Raw genomic sequence first — 24,285 nt, forward strand, 5'->3', positions numbered from 1 at the left:
AGAGTTGTAGAGAATTTTATGCTCTACAAGATTACTTTAGAGCATTTTTGCTCTAAAAGGCCATTTAAGGGAGTGACAGGCCGAAAACTGTCTGTGATCAAGTACTTCAGTACTTGATTCAGTTAGGTTAGGTTAGACATTATTTTTACTTATTATTTCAAGTAATTAATTAATGTTGTCTCTTATTTCTCTATCACTATCGTGATCTCTCTCTTAATTTAGTATGCTTTCTCTTTCCCCTGTGATTGTTTTTATCTTTCGCTATTTTTGAGGTTTCTTGGACTTTTTGAAAGAAAAAAATGCAATATTTATGACTTTTTTTTACTTTTTAAGGTGTTTGGGTAACGAAAAAGTCTTTTTTTCCATTATTTATGCGAATAATGCTCTAGAATCACTACACTTTTTTAGCTGGAAGGCAATTTAGGCAGCTTTCTTAAGCAAAACTTCACTCTGACTATTTGGTTAGCAAAAGTCGTTTTTTTGTACACAAATGTTCCAGGCCGCCTTAATAAATTTGTAGAAATAATCAAAAAAAAGCGAAACAAATGCGATGTTTATGGTATTATTGCAGTCAGCGTATACCGAAAGAGCAATGGTGGCTGAAACTAAGGCCTCTTCTACGTATTCTAGCCAAACACGACTCAACGTACGAGGAGGAGGGAATGTACATGTCGATAGAGGATCGACTGGTCGACGTCACCATCTAAAAAAAAAAACAAAAACCACGTAGAACACTCTGTTTTTTAAATTAGGAAAATTGTTTAATGCGCTTTTTTGGTTTTGGGTTTGTGCGTTTGCGCCGCAATTGTTTCTCAGCCATCCAGGTACAGTTTTCTTCTATTTCAAGTTGCGACTGACATGCTCAATTGCGTGCGCGAGACAAAGACAAAAAAAACCTAATGAACAGTCTAGTAGGCTGGTAAAACTTTGAGGCAATGTTGCCAGATCTGAATTCATTCACTCAGGAACTTCCTTGTTTTGATTAATTGCTTTATTCGACTTTATAAAGCTTCTAAACTTTCTTTAATATTTTTCTTCTTACTTTTGCACTGTCAAATCACTATACGTTGTACAGGGTGTCTCAAGAAGATTTGGAATCAATTATGCCATTCAAAGCCAACTTTAGACTACTTTGTCTAATGAATTTTTGACCAAAACAATATGTTTAGCTATTTTCATCACCCTGTATCTCTGAATTGCCTTGTGCCTGAGTGAGTGTAAACTTAGTCCACTGGGTGCAGAAAATTATTCTAAGCATTTTTGCTCTCTTGCAAAATTTTCGTAACTCTAACCGTTTTCGAGATATTCAAATTTTTTTGAAATTGCATCAAAATTTTGAAAATTTTATATATCCGCCATTTTTCAGGTTTCAGCGACCATAAAAAGCTTAAAATGTTCGTCTTGAACTGCTTTTTCACTTCATGCTAACCTCCGCACGATTAAACATATACAGGGTGTTCTAAAAACAACTAAATTTGAGACTAACGCTTTGTCAGTTGTGACGTTTTACTCGGTTCTGAGTGAATGTAAATTTAGTCCATTGTGTGCAGAAAGTCATTCTGAACATTTTTGCTCTCCTGCTAAATTTTCGTAACTCTAACCGTTTTCGAGATATTCGAATTTTTTTAAAATCGCATCAAAATTTTGAAAATGTTATATCTCCGCCATTTTTCGGGTTTCCGCACCTGTAAAAAGCTTGAAATATTCGTCTTGAACTGCTTTTTTACTTTATGCTAACTGCAACATGATTGAACATATACAGTGTGTTCAAAAAAAAAAAAAAAAATTGAGATTGAGACTAACGCTTTGTCAATTGTGACCGCGTTTACTCGGTTCTGAGTGAATGTAAACTTAGTCCACTGGGTGCAGAAAGTCGTTCTGAACATTTTTGCTCTCTTGCAAAATTTTCGTAACTCTAACCGTTTTCGAGATATTCGAATTTTTTTAAAATCGCATCAAAATTTTGAAAATGTTATATCTCCGCCATTTTTCGGGTTTCCGCACCTGTAAAAAGCTTGAAATATTCGTCTTGAACTGCTTTTTTACTTTATGCTAACTGCAACATGATTGAACATATACAGGGTGATCAAAAAAAAAAAAAACAAAATTTGAGATTGAGACTAACGCTTAGTCAATTGTGACCGCGTTTACTCGGTTCTGAGTGAATGTAAACTTAGTCCACTGGGTGCAGAAAGTCGTTCTGAACATTTTTGCTCTCTTGCAAAATTTTCGTAACTCTAACCGTTTTCGAGATATTCGAATTTTTTTGAAATTGCATCAAAATTTTGAAAATTTTATATCTCCGCCATTTTTGGGGTTTCAGCGACCGTAAAAAGCTTAAAATGTTCGTCTTGAACTGCTTTTTCACTTTATGCTAACTGCAACATGATTGAACATATACAGGGTGATCAAAAAAAAAAAAAAAACAAAATTTGAGATTGAGACTAACGCTTAGTCAATTGTGACCGCGTTTACTCGGTTCTGAGTGAGTGTAAACTGAGTCCACTGGGTGCAGAAAGACATTTTGAACATTTTTTGTCTCTTGCAAAATTTTCGTAACTCTAACCGTTTGCGAGATATTCGAATTTTTTTTGAAATTGCATCAGAGTTTTGAAAATTGTGTATCTCCGCCATTTTTGGGGTTTCAGCGACCCTAAAAAGCTTAAAATGTTTGTCTTGAACTGCTTTTTCACCTCATGCTAACCACAGCACGATTAAACATATACAGGGTGTTCTAAAAACAAATGAATTTGAGACTAACGCTTTGCCAATTGTGACCGCGTTTACTCGGTTCTGAGTGAGTGTAAACTTAGTCCGTTAGGTGCAGAAAGTCATTCTGAACATTTTTGCTCTCTTGCAAAATTTTCGTAACTCTAACCGTTTGCGAGATATTCGAATTTTTTTTGAAATCGCATCAAAATTTTGAAAATGTTATATCTCCGCCATTTTTCGGGTTTCCGCACCTGTAAAAAGCTTGAAATATTCGTCTTGAACTGCTTTTTTACTTTATGCTAACTGCAACATGATTGAACATATACAGGGTGTTCAAAAAAAAAACAAAATTTGAGATTGAGACTAACGCTTTGTCAATTGTGACCGCGTTTACTCGGTTCTGAGTGAATGTAAACTTAGTCCACTGGGTGCAGAAAGTCGTTCTGAACATTTTTGCTCTCTTGCAAAATTTTCGTAACTCTAACCGTTTTCGAGATATTCGAATTTTTTTGAAATTGCATCAAAATTTTGAAAATTTTATATCTCCGCCATTTTTGGGGTTTCAGCGACCGTAAAAAGCTTAAAATGTTCGTCTTGAACTGCTTTTTCACTTTATGCTAACTGCAACATGATTGAACATATACAGGGTGATCAAAAAAAAAAAAAAAACAAAATTTGAGATTGAGACTAACGCTTTGTCAATTGTGACCGCGTTTACTCGGTTCTGAGTGAGTGTAAACTGAGTCCACTGGGTGCAGAAAGTCATTCTGAACATTTTTGCTCTCTTGCAAAATTTTCGTAACTCTAACCGTTTTCGAGATATTCGAATTTTTTTTGAAATTGCATCAAAATTTTGAAAATTGTGTATCTCCGCCATTTTTGGGGTTTCAGCGACCACAAAAAGCTCAAAATGTTCGTTCTAAACTGCTCTTTCACCTCATGCTAACCACAGCACGATTAAACATATACAGGGTGTTCTAAAAACAACTGAATTTGAAACTAACACTCTGCCAATTGTGACCGCGTTTACTCGGTTCTGAGTGAGTGTAAACTTAGTCCCTTGGGTGCAGAAAATTATTCTAAGCATTTTTGCTCTCTTGCAAAATTTTCGTAACTCTAACCGTTTTCGAGATATTCGAATTTTTTTGAAATTGCATCAGAATTTTGAAAATTTTATATCTCCGCCATTTTTCGAGTTTCTGCGCCTGTAAAAAGCTCAAAATGTTCGTCTTGAACTGCTTTTTCACCTCATACTAACCACAGAACAATTAAACATATACAGGGTGTTCTAAAAACAACTGAATTTGGGACTAACTCTAACCGTTTTCGAGGTATTCGAATTTTTTTGAAATTGCATCAAAATTTTGAAAATCTCGGTTATTTTTTGAGTTTTAAGGACCGCGAAAAACTCATTATTTTAGAGCCGTTTGTGCGGATTTAATTCGAACGTGACATTTCACAGATACAGGGTGTAGAAAATAACCAAAACTTTTTCCGGTTAGCACTCTGTATATAATATTAATTAATATGTGCCGTATATTGCGGAAAAACTTAACAAGGTGAAAATCAAAGTAAAAGTTTCAGCTTCATACGTTTCTACGCAGTATTGTGACGTCATCCTAGTGTACTTTGACTTTTACCATACATTTGTTACAAAACGTACAAACCCAAAACCACGATTATATAATAGTTAAGAATTACATTTAATTTATATTAGTAACGAAAATAGGGAATTTATCGCTCAGTATTGTGTACAGGGTGGTCCACTTTTATTAATTCAACCACAAAACTGGCAGTTTACTCAGTTCAGACTGAAATAAAATGAACCACCCTGTACAATGTCTGGTCATCTGGAAAGACCGACTCCAAACATCACTAAAATCCAAAATTATCACATATACCGGGTGTGTGCGAGTTTCAAGGTCAAAGTTGACATTTCTGTCACGCACAAAGTTGTCAAACGTCAAAAGCGAGGTTATAGTGAGCTGAACTGAAAAGCATCTGATTTCTCCGTTTTAGGCTTTTCTGACACACCCTGTATATTTTCAGTGCGTAAATCATTTAAAATGATCTATTCTGCGTGTATTTGTACTGCTTAATAAATTATTATTCGAGTAAAATTGTTTAAGTTTAAGGTTTTTCTTCTCTGTTTGTCACACACCGCTAACTGTCGCTTAACGCTACGCACTTTCGCTTAACTCTGCTCAAGGTAAGTACGAAGCGAGTTTGTTGAAAATCTATCAATTTCACCGTTTTCTAACGCAACTGATCGGTTTTTCCAGGCACAGGATCCCGAAGGAGCAATGGTGGCTGAAACTGCGACCGCTTCTGCGCGTTTTGGCCAAACACGACTCCACTTACGAGGAAGAAGGCATGTATATGACGATCGAGGATCGTAATGTGCAAGAATCAGTGATTTAAGCTTGGTTTTTTTGCTTTAAACTTAAGCTTAAACCCGTAGGAAATACGACTTAACTTACATACATACTCTCTCTCCCTCTATTACACTGAAAAAATTGAACCCGCAGTAGGAATAGTCACTTTTACGAACAGAGAAGCATGGCTTGTCACTTATTGGCAATATTCCGTCAAAATTTCATTAACGACAGTTGACAGACAGGACCGTAATTCACTCAACTGTCACTGTCACACAATTAGCATTTTTTCTTGTTCCAATTTGTTTTGACATTTGACAGATGTCACATTTGGTAAAATTTTCAATTTTCTTTTGATTCTAGTTGGTTGGTTGAACTAGCAACTTTTTCAGTTACTTTGTTGATTGACAGCTGTCAAAATTAATCAGATTAGCGTTTCGTGGTTTTTTTTTTTTTAATGTTTTCCCGTTTGCCAGCTTTCAAAACCAGTAAACATATCAATTTTTACAATTATTGTCTTGACGGTTGTCAAAATTTGTGAAATAAGCAATTGCTCTGACGTTTGACAGCTGTGACAGTTAGTTAAATTTTCTCTTTTGTGCACTTAGACGACGTCAAAGTTGTTCCCATTTAAAACAAAATAACTCCCTTATTTGAGACATCCTGTATAGACTTTTATACGTCTATGGATAGCTAATTAAAAGGGCTTTCCAACGATATGGCAACATTGGTTGAACCGTTTAGCCGTTTGAGAGCGTCCAAGTTGACTTAAATAATGTTGATAATTTTGAGTACACTCTTCCATTTAATCCTAAATTACTCCCTTAATTGATTCACCCTGTATAGACTTTTATACGTCTATGGATAGCTAATTAAATGGGCTTTCCAACGATATGGCAACATTGGTTTGTTGGTTGAACCGTTTAGCCGTTTGAGAGCGTCCAAGTTGGCTTAAATAATGTTGATAATTTTGAGTACACTCTTCCATTTAATCCTAAATTACTCCCTTAATTGATTCACCCTGTATAGACTTTTATACGTCTATGGATAGCTAATTAAAAGGGCTTTCCAACGATATGGCAACATTGGTTTGTTGGTTGAACCGTTTAGCCGTTTGAGGGCGTCCAAGTTGGCTTAAATAATGTTGATAATTTTGAGTACACTCTTCCATTTAATCCTAAATTACTCCCTTAATTGATTCACCCTGTATAGACTTTTATACGTCTATGGATAGCTAATTAAATGGGCTTTCCAACGATATGGCAACATTGGTTTGTTGGTTGATTGGTTTGGCCGCTAGAGGGAGTCAAAATTAACCTAAATAATTTTGCTACATTTTGGAAACACTCTTCCATTTAATCCTAAATTACTCCCTTATTTGATACACTCTGTATACACTTTTATACTTCTATGGATAGCTAATTAAATGGGCTTTCCAACGATATGGCAACATTGGTTTGTTGGTTGAACCGTTTAGCCGTTTGAGAGCGTCCAAGTTGGCTTAAATAATGTTGATAATTTTGAGTACACTCTTCCATTTAATCCTAAATTACTCCCTTATTTGATACATCCTGTATAGACTTTTATACGTCTATGGATAGCTGATGAAATGGGCTTTCCAACGATATGGCAACTTTGGTTTGTGAGTTAAACAGTTTTGCCACCAGAGGGAGCCAAACTTAACCTAAATAATTTTGCAACATTTTTCTTCTTCCTTTCAAACCTAAATAACTCTCTTATTTCATACACCCTGTATGTAGTGTCAACCTTTAAGCTGTTGGTAAACAAAGGTTTGTTTTATCTTGCTAACAACGCGGAATTACCCATTTGTATACAGGGTGGTCACAAATCAAACATTCATCATAACTAAAAAGTGATATTTTGTTTCTGACACTTCTTCAGTCATTATTTGAGGCAAATTTCACTAGATTTAGCAATGCTTATGTATCTTGTAACATGATTACTCCTCTAGCAGGTTTGATATATTCTCTAATTTACTTATTCATCAATATTAGACACTAAACACGTTATAGACTTCGTTGCTATATAGGAATTTTAAAAAATGTTATTAGAATTTGATAGTTTCATTACTTTTTCCTATACCTACAGGGTGAGCCAATAAATAGGGTACTTGCAGTGAAAATTAGTCTTTAGCTAATCGGCTGACAGCTGTCATATGTCAAAAATTGACAGACAACCGTAAACAATGCGTCTATGACTTGTGGTAGTGTACAATTTGGTATGCAACTATGCTAGCACGTTTATGAGCAGTTTTCAGTGACAACGTTGCACCTTACAGGGTTGCCAGTTTAGGGGGTAGAAGTAGAAGTTCTAGGCTACATTTTGACGTTTGAACGAACCTCCTAACTGTCACACGAACCAAGTTAGGAGCTGTCAAATTGTGACTGATCCTTAAAAAGCTTGTTCACTTGCACTGCTCTATTTCCGATCAAATATCTCGGTTATTTGTAATTTTTGAAAGAAAATTGTGTTTAATTAATTTAAAGCCAAAATGGCGGCTTACATTTTGACGTTCGAACGAACCTCCTAACTGTCATAGGAACCAAGTTAGGAGCTGTCAAATTGTGACTGATCCTTAAAAAGCTTGTTCACTTGCACTGCTCTATTTCCGATCAAATATCTCGGTTATTTGTAATTTTTGAAAGAAAATTGTGTTTAATTAATTTAAAGCCAAAATGGCGGCTTACATTTTGACGTTCGAACGAACCTCCTAACTGTCATAGGAACCAAGTTAGGAGCTGTCAAATTGTGACTGATCCTTAAAAAGCTTGTTCACTTGCACTGCTCTATTTCCGATCAAATATCTCGGTTATTTGTAATTTTTGAAAGAAAATTGTGTTTAATTAATTTAAAGCCAAAATGGCGGCTTACATTTTGACGTTCGAACGAACCTCCTAACTGTCATAGGAACCAAGTTAGGAGCTGTCAAATTGTGACTGATCCTTAAAAAGCTTGTTCACTTGCACTGCTCTATTTCCGATCAAATATCTCGGTTATTTGTAATTTTTGAAAGAAAATTGTGTTTAATTAATTTAAAGCCAAAATGGCGGCTTACATTTTGACGTTCGAACGAACCTCCTAACTGTCATAGGAACCAAGTTAGGAGCTGTCAAATTGTGACTGATCCTTAAAAAGCTTGTTCACTTGCACTGCTCTATTTCCGATCAAATATCTCGGTTATTTGTAATTTTTGAAAGAAAATTGTGTTTAATTAATTTAAAGCCAAAATGGCGGCTTACATTTTGACGTTCGAACGAACCTCCTAACTGTCATGGGAACCAAGTTAGGAGCTGTCAAATTGTGACACTTTCAATATTTCTAGTACAGTTACACTGTTGTGTTTCATGTCAAATATCTCGGTTATTTGTAATTTTTGAAAGAAAATTGTATTCACATAAAAGAAAGCTAAAATTACGGGCTATATTTTGACGTTTGAACGAATCGTCTAGCTGTCAAAGTAACCAAGTTAGCACGTGTCAAATAAGGACATCTGTCATTTAAAAAAAAAAACAGAAAGAAAGTGGCAGTTTGAAGGAAACGGAGAGAGAGAGACAATTAACCAAGATAGAGAAAAAGCAATGACAGTTAACGAAAAATAACGAGATAGATAAAGAAGAAAAATATTGAAGAAAGTAGGAAAACACAAAATAATTGAAAAATCGATGGAATCGACTATACATAGCCATTTAGAATTCGATTACACCAATTTGTCTGCGTATTACGTCTTTTGGGACAGTTTGAGTTTATGAGGAACGCACTATACCTTCAAAATCTGTGGAAGGGAGTATACTTAACTTTAGTATTCAAGTTTGACGAGCACAACAGTGTTTCAGGCCGATTTTCTCACTTTTTGGTGTTTTTTTTCGAAAAAACTCTGTTACGAGAAAAGAAAGAGGAAGTTTTAAGCTACATTTTGACGTTTGAACGAATCTCCTAACTGCCACACGAACCAAGTTAGGAGCTGTCAAATTGTGACTGATCCTTAAAAAGCTTCTTCACCTGCACTGCTCTATTTCCGATCAAATATCTCGGTTATTTGTAATTTTTGAAAGAAAATTGTGTTTAGTTAATTTAAAGCCAAAATGGCGGCTTACATTTTGACGTTCGAACGAACCTCCTAACTGTCATAGGAACCAAGTTAGGAGCTGTCAAATTGTGACACTTTCAATATTTCTACTACAGTTACACTGTTGTGTTTCATGTCAAATATCTCGGTTATTTGTAATTTTTGAAAGAAAATTGTATTCACATAAAAGAAAGCTAAAATTACGGGCTATATTTTGACGTTTGAACGAATCATCTAGCTGTCAAAGTAACCAAGTTAGCACGTGTCAAATAAGGACATCTGTCATTTAAAAAAAAAAACAGAAAGAAGGTGGCAGTTTGAAGGAAACGGAGAGAGAGAGACAATTAACCAAGATAGAGAAAAAGCAATGACAGTTAACGAAAAATAACGAGATAGATAAAGAAGAAAAATATTGAAGAAAGTAGGAAAACACAAAATAATTGAAAAATCGATGGAATCGACTATACATAGCCATTTAGAATTCGATTACACCAATTTGTCTGCGTATTACGTCTTTTGGGACAGTTTGAGTTTATGAGGAACGCACTATACCTTCAAAATCTGTGGAAGGGAGTATACTTAACTTTAGTATTCAAGTTTGACGAGCACAACAGTGTTTCAGGCCGATTTTCTCACTTTTTGGTGTTTTTTTCGAAAAAACTCTGTTACGAGAAAAGAAAGAGGAAGTTTTAAGCTACATTTTGACGTTTGAACGAATCTCCTAACTGCCACACGAACCAAGTTAGGAGCTGTCAAATTGTGACTGATCTTTAAAAAGCTTGTTCACTTGCACTGCTCTATTTCCGATCAAATATCTCGGTTATTTGTAATTTTTGAAAGAAAATTGTGTTTAGTTAATTGAAAGTCAAAATGGCGGCTTACATTTTGACGTTCGAACGAACCTCCTAACTGTCATGGGAACCAAGTTAGGAGCTGTCAAATTGTGACACTTTCAATATTTCTACTACAGTTACACTGTTGTGTTTCATGTCAAATATCTCGGTTATTTGTAATTTTTGAAAGAAAATTGTATTCACATAAAAGAAAGCTAAAATTACGGGCTATATTTTGACGTTTGAACGAATCGTCTAGCTGTCAAAGTAACCAAGTTAGCACGTGTCAAATAAGGACATCTGTCATTTAAAAAAAAAACAGAAAGAAAGTGGCAGTTTGAAGGAAACGGAGAGAGAGAGACAATTAACCAAGATAGAGAAAAAGCAATGACAGTTAACGAAAAATAACGAGATAGATAAAGAAGAAAAATATTGAAGAAAGTAGGAAAACACAAAATAATTGAAAAATCGATGGAATCGACTATACATAGCCATTTAGAATTCGATTACACCAATTTGTCTGCGTATTACGTCTTTTGGGACAGTTTGAGTTTATGAGGAACGCACTATACCTTCAAAATCTGTGGAAGGGAGTATACTTAACTTTAGTATTCAAGTTTGACGAGCACAACAGTGTTTCAGGCCGATTTTCTCACTTTTTGGTGTTTTTTTTCGAAAAAACTCTGTTACGAGAAAAGAAAGAGGAAGTTTTAAGCTACATTTTGACGTTTGAACGAATCTCCTAACTGCCACACGAACCAAGTTAGGAGCTGTCAAATTGTGACTGATCTTTAAAAAGCTTGTTCACTTGCACTGCTCTATTTCCGATCAAATATCTCGGTTATTTGTAATTTTTGAAAGAAAATTGTGTTTAGTTAATTGAAAGTCAAAATGGCGGCTTACATTTTGACGTTCGAACGAACCTCCTAACTGTCATGGGAACCAAGTTAGGAGCTGTCAAATTGTGACACTTTCAATATTTCTACTACAGTTACACTGTTGTGTTTCATGTCAAATATCTCGGTTATTTGTAATTTTTGAAAGAAAATTGTATTCACATAAAAGAAAGCTAAAATTACGGGCTATATTTTGACGTTTGAACGAATCGTCTAGCTGTCAAAGTAACCAAGTTAGCACGTGTCAAATAAGGACATCTGTCATTTAAAAAAAAAACAGAAAGAAAGTGGCAGTTTGAAGGAAACGGAGAGAGAGAGACAATTAACCAAGATAGAGAAAAAGCAATGACAGTTAACGAAAAATAACGAGATAGATAAAGAAGAAAAATATTGAAGAAAGTAGGAAAACACAAAATAATTGAAAAATCGATGGAATCGACTATACATAGCCATTTAGAATTCGATTACACCAATTTGTCTGCGTATTACGTCTTTTGGGACAGTTTGAGTTTATGAGGAACGCACTATACCTTCAAAATCTGTGGAAGGGAGTATACTTAACTTTAGTATTCAAGTTTGACGAGCACAACAGTGTTTCAGGCCGATTTTCTCACTTTTTGGTGTTTTTTTTCGAAAAAACTCTGTTACGAGAAAAGAAAGAGGAAGTTTTAAGCTACATTTTGACGTTTGAACGAATCTCCTAACTGCCACACGAACCAAGTTAGGAGCTGTCAAATTGTGACTGATCTTTAAAAAGCTTGTTCACTTGCACTGCTCTATTTCCGATCAAATATCTCGGTTATTTGTAATTTTTGAAAGAAAATTGTGTTTAGTTAATTGAAAGTCAAAATGGCGGCTTACATTTTGACGTTCGAACGAACCTCCTAACTGTCATGGGAACCAAGTTAGGAGCTGTCAAATTGTGACACTTTCAATATTTCTACTACAGTTACACTGTTGTGTTTCATGTCAAATATCTCGGTTATTTGTAATTTTTGAAAGAAAATTGTATTCACATAAAAGAAAGCTAAAATTACGGGCTATATTTTGACGTTTGAACGAATCGTCTAGCTGTCAAAGTAACCAAGTTAGCACGTGTCAAATAAGGACATCTGTCATTTAAAAAAAAAACAGAAAGAAAGTGGCAGTTTGAAGGAAACGGAGAGAGAGAGACAATTAACCAAGATAGAGAAAAAGCAATGACAGTTAACGAAAAATAACGAGATAGATAAAGAAGAAAAATATTGAAGAAAGTAGGAAAACACAAAATAATTGAAAAATCGATGGAATCGACTATACATAGCCATTTAGAATTCGATTACACCAATTTGTCTGCGTATTACGTCTTTTGGGACAGTTTGAGTTTATGAGGAACGCACTATACCTTCAAAATCTGTGGAAGGGAGTATACTTAACTTTAGTATTCAAGTTTGACGAGCACAACAGTGTTTCAGGCCGATTTTCTCACTTTTTGGTGTTTTTTTCGAAAAAACTCTGTTACGAGAAAAGAAAGAGGAAGTTTTAAGCTACATTTTGACGTTTGAACGAATCTCCTAACTGCCACACGAACCAAGTTAGGAGCTGTCAAATTGTGACTGATCCTTAAAAAGCTTCTTCACCTGCACTGCTCTATTTCCGATCAAATATCTCGGTTATTTGTAATTTTTGAAAGAAAAATGTGGTTAGTTAATTTAAAGCCAAAATGGCGGCTTACATTTTGACGTTCGAACGAACCTCCTAACTGTCATAGGAACCAAGTTAGGAGCTGTCAAATTGTGACACTTTCAATATTTCTAGTACAGTTACACTGTTGTGTTTCATGTCAAATATCTCGGTTATTTGTAATTTTTGAAAGAAAATTGTGTTCACATAAAAGAAAGCTAAAATTACGGGCTATATTTTGACGTTTGAACGAATCTTCTAGCTGTCAAAGTAACCAAGTTAGTACCTGTCAAATTATGACACTTGTCTGGTGGTTTTTGAAGGAAAAGTAATTACTAAAAACAACAAAAATAAGGTAAATTTAAGTCAGAAATTAAAAAAAAAAAACACATGCAAGTACCCTAGTTGGTGGTAATAGAAACACTCTTCCTTTCTTCAAATTGAGACTTTCGTCTAAAGGTCGATTTACACTGTAAAACATAAAATTGACCGAAATTCCTGTTTCGCAGAGCACGGAGTACGATTTTGGGACTTGAGCGATTTGAAGAAAAACGTAAAAGAAGAAAGTAGATGGATGGAACCGGAATTAAGACCGGAATTCACTTGGGTGTCCCAAAATATGCGCAGAGAATTTTCCAGGTTGTACCATCAATTCGAAGGGCATTGATCACGTGGTACAGGCCCTTTGTGAACGTTTTTTTCTTACTAATAGTCTGTGATACGATGTTGTGATATTTTGTTCAATTTTTTTACAAAAAAAAACCGAATTTTTACCACTTTGAACTGCCAATTGCTTCATTGTTGCATATTTAACGTTTAAAGCTTGGGAGAAGGTAAGTTTAAGCTTCAGACAGTGTTGCCAAACCTTAATTGATATAACATCCCCAAAAATTCAACTCACAAACCTATAAAATTCACTTAAAACGATTTAAAACTGTATATATTGCTTTTGAGCAGATATTTTTACTTTTATAGCTTCATAGGTGTTTGACAGTTTGCAGTATTTTGACAGATGCAAAGAAAACTCCTTCACGTCATATCTATTCAAAAATTTTGTTCATCGAGCTCTAAAAAACATTGAATTTTAACAAATCGTACTAGTTTTAAGAAGGGTTTGTTATTTTATAGCTTCATGATGGTGTATGACATTTACCACCATTTTGACAGGTGTAAATATGTCTAAAATAGACAGTTACACGTCACAACTGTCAAAAAACAACTCATAAAACTATAAAATGCACACAAATATGATTTACACTGATTGTATTGCTTTTAAACATGTTTTGTAGTTTTATACCTTCATGGAGTGGTATTTGACAGTTATCACCAGTTTGACAGATGTAATTATGTCTAAAATAGACAGTTATACGTCACAACCGTCAAAAAACAACTCATAAAACTATAAAATGCATACAAATATGATTTACACTGATTGTATTGCTTTTAAACATGTTTTGTAGTTTTATACCTTCATGGAGTGGTATTTGACAGTTATCACCAGTTTGACAGATGTAATTATGTCTAAAATAGACAGTTACACGTCACAACTGTCAAAAAACAACTCATAAAACTATAAAATACATACAAATATGATTTACCCTGATTGTATTGCTTTTAAACATGTCTTGTAGTTTTATACCTTCATGGAGTGGTATTTGACAATTAGCACCATTTTGACAGATGCAAATATGTCTAAAATAGACAGTTATACGTCACAACTGTCAAAAAACAACTCATAAAACTATAAAATGCATACAAATATGATTTACACTGGTTGTATTGCTTTTAAATATGATTTGTAGTTTTATACCTTCATGGAGTGGTATTTGACAGTTAGCACCATTTTGACAGATGTAAATATGTCTAAAATAGACAGTTATCCGTCACAACTGTCAAAAAACAACTCATAAAACTATAAAATGCATACAAATAGGATTTACACTGATTGCACTGCTTTTAAACATGTCTTGTAGTTTTATACCTTCATGAAGTGGTATTTGACAGTTATCACCATTTTGACAGATGTAAATATGTCTAAAATAGACAATTACACGTCACAACTGTCAAAAAACAACTCATAAAACTATAAAATGCATACAAATATGATTTACACTGATTGTATTGCTTTTAAACATGTTTTGTAGTTTTATACCTTCATGGAGTGGTATTTGACAGTTATCACCATTTTGACAGATGTAAATATGTCTAAAATAGACAGTTATACGTCACAACTGTCAAAAAACAACTCATAAAACTATAAAATACATACAAATATGATTTACCCTGATTGTATTGCTTTTAAACATGTCTTGTAGTTTTATACCTTCATGGAGTGGTATTTGACAATTAGCACCATTTTGACAGATGCAAATATGTCTAAAATAGACAGTTATACGTCACAACTGTCAAAAAACAACTCATAAAACTATAAAATACATACAAATATGATTTACCCTGATTGTATTGCTTTTAAACATGTCTTGTAGTTTTATACCTTTATGGATTGGTATTTGACAGTTAGCACCATTTTGACAGATGTAAATATGTCGAAAATAGACAATTATACGTCACAACTGTCAAAAAACAATTCATAAAACTATAAAATACATACAAATAGGATTTACACTGATTGCACTGCTTTTAAATATGTTTTGTAGTTTTATACCTTCATGGAGTGGTGTTTGACAGTTAGCACCATTTTGACAGATGTAAATATGTCTACACGTCACAACTGTCAAAAAACAACTCATAAAACTATAAAATGCATACAAATAGGATTTACACTGATTGCACTGCTTTTAAACATGTCTTGTTGTTTAATACCTTCATGAAGTGGTATTTGACAGTTATCACCATTTTGACAGATGTAAATATGTCTAAAATAGACAGTTATACGTCAAAACTGTCAAAAAACAACTCATAAAACTATAAAATGCATACAAATATGATTTACACTGATTGTATTGCTTTTAAACATGTTTTGTAGTTTTATACCTTCATGGAGTGGTATTTGACAGTTATCACCAGTTTGACAGATGTAATTATGTCTAAAATAGACAGTTACACGTCACAACTGTCAAAAAACAACTCATAAAACTATAAAATGCATACAAATATGATTTACACTGGTTGTATTGCTTTTAAATATGTTTTATACCTTTATGGAGTGGTATTTGACAGTTAACACCATTTTGACAGATGCAAATATGTCTAAAATAGACAGTTATACGTCACAACTGTCAAAAAACAACTCATAAAACTATAAAATGCATACAAATATGATTTACACTGGTTGTATTGCTTTTAAATATGTTTTGTAGTTTTATACCTTCATGGAGTGGTATTTGACAGCTAGCACCATTTTGACAGATGTAAACATGTCTAAAATAGACAGTTATACGTCACAACTGTCAAAAAACAACTTATAAAACTATAAAATGCATACAAATAAGATTTACACTGATTGTATTGCTTTTAAATATGATTTGTAGTTTTATACCTTCATGGAGTGGTATTTGACAGTTAGCACCATTTTGACAGATGTAAATATGTCTAAAATAGACAGTTATCCGTCACAACTGTCAAAAAACAACTCATAAAACTATAAAATGCATACAAATAGGATTTACACTGATTGCACTGCTTTTAAACATGTCTTGTAGTTTTATACCTTCATGGAGTGGTATTTGACAGTTATCACCATTTTGACAGATGTAAATATGTCTAAAATAGACAATTACACGTCACAACTGTCAAAAAACAACTCATAAAACTATAAAATGCATACAAATATGATTTACACTGATTGTATTGCTTTTAAACATGTTTTGTAGTTTTATACCTTCATGGAGTGGTATTTGACAGTTATCACCATTTTGACAGATGTAAATATGTCTAAAATAGACAGTTATACGTCACAACTGTCAAAAAACAACTCATAAAACTATAAAATACATACAAATATGATTTACCCTGATTGTATTGCTTTTAAACATGTCTTGTAGTTTTATACCTTCATGGAGTGGTATTTGACAATTAGCACCATTTTGACAGATTCAAATATGTCTAAAATAGACAGTTATACGTCACAACTGTCAAAAAACAACTCATAAAACTATAAAATGCATACAAATATGATTTAGACTGATTGTATTGCTTTTAAACATGTCTTGTAGTTTTATACCTTTATGGATTGGTATTTGACAGTTAGCACCATTTTGACAGATGTAAATATGTCGAAAATAGACAATTATACGTCACAACTGTCAAAAAACTATTCATAAAACTATAAAATACATACAAATAGGATTTACACTGATTGCACTGCTTTTAAATATGTTTTGTAGTTTTATACCTTCATGGAGTGGTGTTTGACAGTTAGCACCATTTTGACAGATGTAAATATGTCTACACGTCACAACTGTCAAAAAACAACTCATAAAACTATAAAATGCATACAAATAGGATTTACACTGATTGCACTGCTTTTAAACATGTTTTGTAGTTTTATAGTTTCTCAACTATCGCAGAGGTGGGGAAGTGTCTCCAGATCTGGCAGCACTGTATTCGGAGTATTTAATTTTTTTTTTTTTTTTTTTTCTCTAGGTCACGTGACTGTTTTTAAATACTTTTTTCAACATTTTTGGTGCTCTCTTCCATTCAAACCTAAATAACTCTCTCATTTTATACACTTTGTAGAAACTTTTATATGTCCATGGATAGCTAAAGAAATGGGCTTTCCAACGATATGTCAAGATTGGTTTGTTGGTTCACTCGTTTGGCCGCTAGGAGGCTTCAAAGTTGACCTTAACAATGTTGAACAATTTTGGTACACTTTTTCATTCAAACCTAAATAACTCTCTCATTTTATACACTTTGTAGAAACTTTTATATGTCCATGGATAGCTAAAGAAATGGGCTTTCCAACGATATGACAACATTGATTGGTAGCTTAAATCATTTGGCCGCTAGAGGGCGTCAGAAGTTGACAAAAATAACTTTGAACCAATAGCCAATTTTTTGATTTTAAAATCAATTTTTTAATTTCACAAACTAGTAGTATTGTAATCTTAGTGAAAAATCATAAAATTTTACCTAAAAAAAAAAACATTTTTTAATTAAACAATTTTGTACCTAAAAATCCTAAATTCAGCCTTAAATTGTTTCAGCCTTGTATTGTATATAATTGAAGTGTTATTACGCATGTATGTGTGGTTGCCTATATCCGGAGAGTACGGTACGACCCATCCAAGTCCCAAGACATGCGCAGTGAACGATTTGTCGCGTGTAGTACCACCTCGTGTTCCCCGAAGAACTGTTTTGTTTACCTGGGGCCAGTCTGCAATGTCATCGCGTGGTACCAAGTAGTACTGTACGACGGTTAATCTTCCGGCGTTAATGCTCTGTTTCTCCGTAATTTCCTGTGAAAAAACTGTAATTTTTCGGTTTGCAGTATAGTTTCGGCAGTACCCTGCGGCCGGCATGTGCGACCAAAGTAGTACCATGGAAGAACTGATCGAAAATGAAAATTTCAAAAGTTTTTACGCGAGAAGCGTGGCAGTGAATTCGCAGTACCGCCAGTCGAAATGTGCGGAAAAGTGTGAAAATTTCAGTGGTGGTACCAAGGAAATTCAACCGAATTACAGTTTACCACAGGAACCAACTGTCCGTTACAGAAAGGTTAGTGCATTAACTTAATTCTTTTAAGTGTAGCTCTGTTATTTGAGGAGTGACAGCAAAATTGTAAATTAGAGAGTTGTAGGGAATTTTATGCTCTACAAGATTGATTCAAAGCGTTTTTGCCATAAAGGGCCATTTAAGGAAGTTACAGGCCGACAACCATTTGCAAAGCACTCAAGTGCTTCAGTAACTCCAAAGCGTAGGTTCAACAGAGCGTAGCTCCGTTATTTAAAGAGTTAGGACAAAAATGTAAATTAAAGAGTTGTAGGGGATTTTATGCTCTACAAGATTGATTCAAAGCATTTTTGCCCTAAATGGCCATTTAAGGAAGTTACAGGCCGAAAACTGTCTGAGAAGCACTCAAGTGCTTCAGTAACTCCAAAGTATATGGGTTTGACATTTTGACACTGAAAATATTAAAAAAACACGATTTTTGGACTAATTTTGTCTGAAACTGAACTGAAGCACTAGAAACAGTCCGAAAATCTAGACAAAGATTGTTCAGCATAAAACTCACTTTTGACTACTAAAAATAGTCTAAAAGTTGACTATTAAGTCTAAAAATGACTTTACTAAGACTAAAGAGAGTCCAAAAGTCTATTTTCAGGATTTTAATTAGTGTAAAACTTAATTTTTAGTACAGAAATTAGTGTAGAACTGAATTGTACACTGGAAACAGTCCAGATCCAATTTTGGGACTAATTCATTTCTAAAAATCCGTTTTTAAGAGTAATGAAGTGTATGAAACTTTACTTTTACTACTGTGAATAGTCTTAACTCGATTTTTCAGTCTAAAAGCTCTTAAAACGGTCCAATTTTCTAAGAAATGCTCGAATTTTCAGTAGTGATTAGTCTAGAAGTCAATTTAATAGTGAAACAGCTTGAAATGACTTTTTCAAGACTATAGAGAGTGTACAAACTGACTTTCAGGCCTGGCAAGTCTGAAACTTAGTGAAGGTAGTCTTGAAACTTGATTTAGCTGACTGAAAGCATTGAAAATAGTCCAGAGTTCTGAGAAAATTAGAAACAAATTAAAAAAACTTGAAAAGTTAGTCTTCAAGTAAATTTTCATGAACCTAACGTCAAAATCCAGTATTTTAGACTATTTTCATGACTAATATACTGAAATTAGTCTGTAAATCATGAATATTGTCTTCAAACGCAAGTTTCAAGCTTCTGATGCCAGTTTTCATTGATTTTAGTGTCCAAATCAATTTTCAAGTGATTTCAATGCAAGTTTTATGCTTTTATGACAATATTTCATTGATCTAAAGTCACTTTTTGGTATTTAAGACTATTTTCATGTCTAAAATACTGAAATTAGTCTGAAAATCATGAAAACTGATTTCAAACGCAAATTTCAAACTTCTGATGTCAGTTTTCATTGATTTTGGAGTTGAAATCAATTTTCAAGTGATTTCAATGCAAGTTTTATGCTTTTATGACAATATTTCATTGATCTAAAGTCACTTTTTGGTATATAAGTCAATTTTCATGAACCCAACGTCGAAATCCAGTATTTCCGACTATTTTCATGACTAAAATACTGAAATTGGTCTGAAAATCATGAAAACTGTCTTCAAATGCAAGTTTCAAGCTTCTGATGTCAGTTTTCATTGATTTTGGAGTTCAAATCAATTTTCAAGTGATTTCAATGCAAGTTTTATGCTTTTATGACAATATTTCATTGATCTAAATTCACTTTTTGGTATATAAGTCAATTTTCACGAATCTAACGTCAAAATCCAGTATTTCAGACTATTTTCATGACTAATATACTGAAATTAGTCTGTAAATCATGAATATTGTCTTCAAACGCAAGTTTCAAGCTTCTGATGCCAGTTTTCATTGATTTTAGTGTCCAAATCAATTTTCAAGTGATTTCAATGCAAGTTTTATGCTTTTATGACAATATTTCATTGATCTAAAGTCACTTTTTTGGTATTTAAGACTATTTTCATGTCTAAAATACTGAAATTAGTCTGAAAATCATGAAAACTGATTTCAAACGCAAATTTCAAACTTCTGATGTCAGTTTTCATTGATTTTGGAGTTGAAATCAATTTTCAAGTGATTTCAATGCAAGTTTTATGCTTTTATGACAATATTTCATTGATCTAAATTCACTTTTTGGTATATAAGTCAATTTTCACGAATCTAACGTCAAAATCCAGTATTTCAGACTATTTTCATGACTAAAATAGTGAAATTAGTCTGAAAATCATGAAAACTGTCTTCAAACGCAAGTTTCAAGCTTCTGATGCCAGTTTTCATTGATTTTAGTGTCCAAATCAATTTTCAAGTGATTTCAATGCAAGTTTTATGCTTTTATGACAATATTTCATTGATCTAAAGTCACTTTTTGGTATTTAAGACTATTTTCATGTCTAAAATCCTGAAATTAGTCTGAAAATCATGAAAACTGATTTCAAACGCAAATTTCAAACTTCTGATGTCAGTTTTCATTGATTTTGGAGTTGAAATCAATTTTCAAGTGATTTCAATGCAAGTTTTATGCTTTTATGACAATATTTCATTGATCTAAAGTCACTTTTTGGTATATAAGTCAATTTTCATGAACCCAACGTCGAAATCCAGTATTTCCGACTATTTTCATGACTAAAATACTGAAATTGGTCTGAAAATCATGAAAACTGTCTTCAAATGCAAGTTTCAAGCTTCTGATGTCAGTTTTCATTGATTTTGGAGTTCAAATCAATTTTCAAGTGATTTCAATGCAAGTTTTATGCTTTTATGACAATATTTCATTGATCTAAAGTCACTTTTTTGGTATTTAAGACTATTTTCATGTCTAAAATACTGAAATTAGTCTGAAAATCATGAAAACTGATTTCAAACGCAAATTTCAAACTTCTGATGTCAGTTTTCATTGATTTTGGAGTTGAAATCAATTTTCAAGTGATTTCAATGCAAGTTTTATGCTTTTATGACAATATTTCATTGATCTAAATTCACTTTTTGGTATATAAGTCAATTTTCACGAATCTAACGTCAAAATCCAGTATTTCAGACTATTTTCATGACTAAAATAGTGAAATTAGTCTGAAAATCATGAAAACTGTCTTCAAACGCAAGTTTCAAGCTTCTGATGCCAGTTTTCATTGATTTTAGTGTCCAAATCAATTTTCAAGTGATTTCAATGCAAGTTTTATGCTTTTATGACAATATTTCATTGATCTAAAGTCACTTTTTGGTATTTAAGACTATTTTCATGTCTAAAATCCTGAAATTAGTCTGAAAATCATGAAAACTGATTTCAAACGCAAATTTCAAACTTCTGATGTCAGTTTTCATTGATTTTGGAGTTGAAATCAATTTTCAAGTGATTTCAATGCAAGTTTTATGCTTTTATGACAATATTTCATTGATCTAAAGTCACTTTTTGGTATATAAGTCAATTTTCATGAACCCAACGTCGAAATCCAGTATTTCCGACTATTTTCATGACTAAAATACTGAAATTGGTCTGAAAATCATGAAAACTGTCTTCAAATGCAAGTTTCAAGCTTCTGATGTCAGTTTTCATTGATTTTGGAGTTCAAATCAATTTTCAAGTGATTTCAATGCAAGTTTTATGCTTTTATGACAATATTTCATTGATCTAAATTCACTTTTTGGTATATAAGTCAATTTTCACGAATCTAACGTCAAAATCCAGTATTTCAGACTATTTTCATGTCTAAAATCCTGAAATTAGTCTGAAAATCATGAAAACTGATTTCAAACGCAAATTTCAAACTTCTGATGTCAGTTTTCATTGATTTTGGAGTTGAAATCAATTTTCAAGTGATTTCAATGCAAGTTTTATCCTTTTATGACAATATTTCATTGATCTAAAGTCACTTTTTGGTATATAAGTCAATTTTCATGAACCCAACGTCGAAATCCAGTATTTCCGACTATTTTCATGACTAAAATACTGAAATTGGTCTGAAAATCATGAAAACTGTCTTCAAATGCAAGTTTCAAGCTTCTGATGTCAGTTTTCATTGATTTTGGAGTTCAAATCAATTTTCAAGTGATTTCAATGCAAGTTTTATGCTTTTATGACAATATTTCATTGATCTAAATTCACTTTTTGGTATATAAGTCAATTTTCACGAATCTAACGTCAAAATCCAGTATTTCAGACTATTTTCATGTCTAAAATACTGAAATTAGTCTGAAAATCATGAAAACTGATTTCATATGCAAGTTTCAAGCTTCTGATGTCAGTTTTCATTGATTTTAGTGTCCAAATCAATTTTCAAGTGATTTCAATGCAAGTTTTATGCTTTTATGACAATATTTCATTGATCTAAAGTCAGTTTTTGGTATATAAGTCAATTTTCACGAACCAAATGTCAATATTCTGCATTTAAGACTATTTTCATGACTAATATACTGAAATTAGTCTGAAAATCATGAAAACTGTCTTCAAATGCAAGTTTCAAGCTTTTGATGTCAGTTTTCATTGATTTTGATGTCCAAATCAATTTTCAAGTGATTTCAATGCAAGTGTTATTCTTTTATGACAATATTTCATTGATCTAAAGTCACTTTTTGGTATATAAGTCAATTTTCATGAACCCAACGTCAAAATCCAGTATTTCAGACTTTTCATGACTAAAATACTGAAATTAGTCTGTAAATCATGAAAACTGTTTTCTAACGCAAGTTTCAAGCTTCTGATGTCAGTTTTCATTGATTTTAGTGTCCAAATCAATTTTCAAGTGATTTCAATGCAAGTTTTATGCTTTTATGACAACATTTCATTGATCTAAAGTCACTTTTTGGTATTTAAGACTATTTTCATGACTAATATACTGAAATTAGTCTGAATCATGAAACCGGTCTTCAAATGTAAATTTTAAGCTTCTGATGTCAGTTTTCTGAAGTTTAGAGTCACTTTTTGGTGTCCAAGTCAAATTTTCAGTCCTAAAAGTTTTTAATTTGATTGAAAACTGTGAAAATCCTACAAAACCCATGTTTAAGCCCCTTACACGAATTTTCATTGTTTAAAGTCAATTTTCAAGGTTGTTATGTTGAAATTCGTCTAAAAAATCATGAAACTTGATTACAAAATGCAAATTTGAAGTTTGTACGACAAATTTCATTGTTCTGAAGCCATTTTTTGGTTTTCTGAGTCAATTTTCAAGTTTTAAGTGTTAGAATTTAAGTCAAGAGATTTGAAAAGCCGTTTTATAGTTTTACAGTTTAGTGGAGAGGATTTTGACAGTTGACACTTCAATGACAGACCAAATTACATGTCAGGTAAACCAGTTTTGCATTGAAAATAGTCAAAACCCCATTCGTAGAGGTGTAAAGTACTGTTAGACTACTTTAAATCAATTTTAGTGGGTTTCAAGTGTGTTTTATAGTTTTACAGGTTAGTGAAGAGGATTTTGACAGTTGACACTTCAATGACAGACTAATTTAAATGTCAAATAAACCAGTTTTGTATTGCAAACAGTCAAATCAACATTCATGAAAGTGTAAAGTACTGTTAGATTACTTTAAATCAATTTTAGTATGACTCAAGTGTGTTTTATAGTTTTACTAGTTAGTGGAGAGGATTTTGACAGTTGACACTTCAATGACAGACCAATTTAAATGTCAAATAAACCAGTTTTGCATTGCAAACAGTCAAAACCCTATTCGTAGAGGTGTAAAGTAATGTTAAACTGCTTTAAATCGATTTTAGTGTCATTCAAACGAGTTTTAAAGTTTTACAGACTAGTGGAGGGGATTTTGACAGTTGACACTTCAATGACAGACCAAATTAAATGTCAAATAAACCAGTTTTGCATTGCAAACAGTCAAAACCCTATTCGTAGAGGTGTAAAGTAATGTTAAACTGCTTTAAATCGATTTTAGTGTCATTCAAACGAGTTTTAAAGTTTTACAGACTAGTGGAGGGGATTTTGACAGTTGACACTTCAATGACAGACTAAATTACATGTCAAATAAACCAGTTTTGCATTGAAAATAGTCAAAACCCCATTCAGTACTGTTAGACTACTTTAAATCAATTTTAGGGT

At 32.9% G+C, this 24,285-nt stretch overlaps 2 protein-coding genes and 1 long non-coding RNA gene across 12 annotated transcripts in view; 2 read left to right on the forward strand and 1 right to left on the reverse strand.

Moving 5' to 3' along the window:
- The window catches only part of Pfk (ATP-dependent 6-phosphofructokinase), a 53,710-nt gene extending 40,362 nt beyond the window's left edge, over positions 1 to 13,348 (forward strand). For 6 of the 10 annotated variants that reach the window (XM_081988729.1, XM_081988727.1, XM_081988732.1 and 3 more), the window contains 2 exons: positions 4,995 to 5,083; positions 13,075 to 13,348. In XM_081988729.1, the coding sequence (XP_081844855.1) occupies positions 4,995 to 5,083; positions 13,075 to 13,232 (247 nt within the window). In that variant the 3' untranslated portion in view covers positions 13,233 to 13,348. Of the gene's footprint in view, positions 1 to 571; positions 4,847 to 4,994; positions 5,084 to 13,074 lie in introns of those variants that run through there. The other 4 variants (XM_081988737.1, XM_081988736.1, XM_081988733.1 and 1 more) reach the window with 1 other exon arrangement.
- LOC145735038 (uncharacterized) lies at positions 6,331 to 6,942 on the reverse strand. Its single transcript, XR_014179575.1, has 2 exons — positions 6,811 to 6,942; positions 6,331 to 6,448 (listed from the first exon to the last, which is right to left on the reverse strand). It is a non-coding gene; the product is annotated as an uncharacterized LOC145735038 (long non-coding RNA).
- Positions 13,349 to 17,756: 4,408 nt separating the features above from the next.
- LOC145735026 (uncharacterized) overlaps positions 17,757 to 24,285 on the forward strand; it is a 63,654-nt gene continuing 57,125 nt past the window's right edge. Inside the window, exon 1 of the mRNA XM_081988746.1 lies at positions 17,757 to 18,244. Coding sequence (XP_081844872.1) covers positions 18,047 to 18,244 — 198 coding nt within the window. The 5' untranslated portion in view covers positions 17,757 to 18,046. The remainder of the gene's footprint in view (positions 18,245 to 24,285) is intronic.

This window comes from Ips typographus, linkage group LG10 (assembly GCF_016097725.1).
Source record: "Ips typographus isolate SLU linkage group LG10, UJ_Ityp_2.0, whole genome shotgun sequence".
Lineage (NCBI taxonomy): Eukaryota > Metazoa > Arthropoda > Insecta > Coleoptera > Curculionidae > Ips > Ips typographus.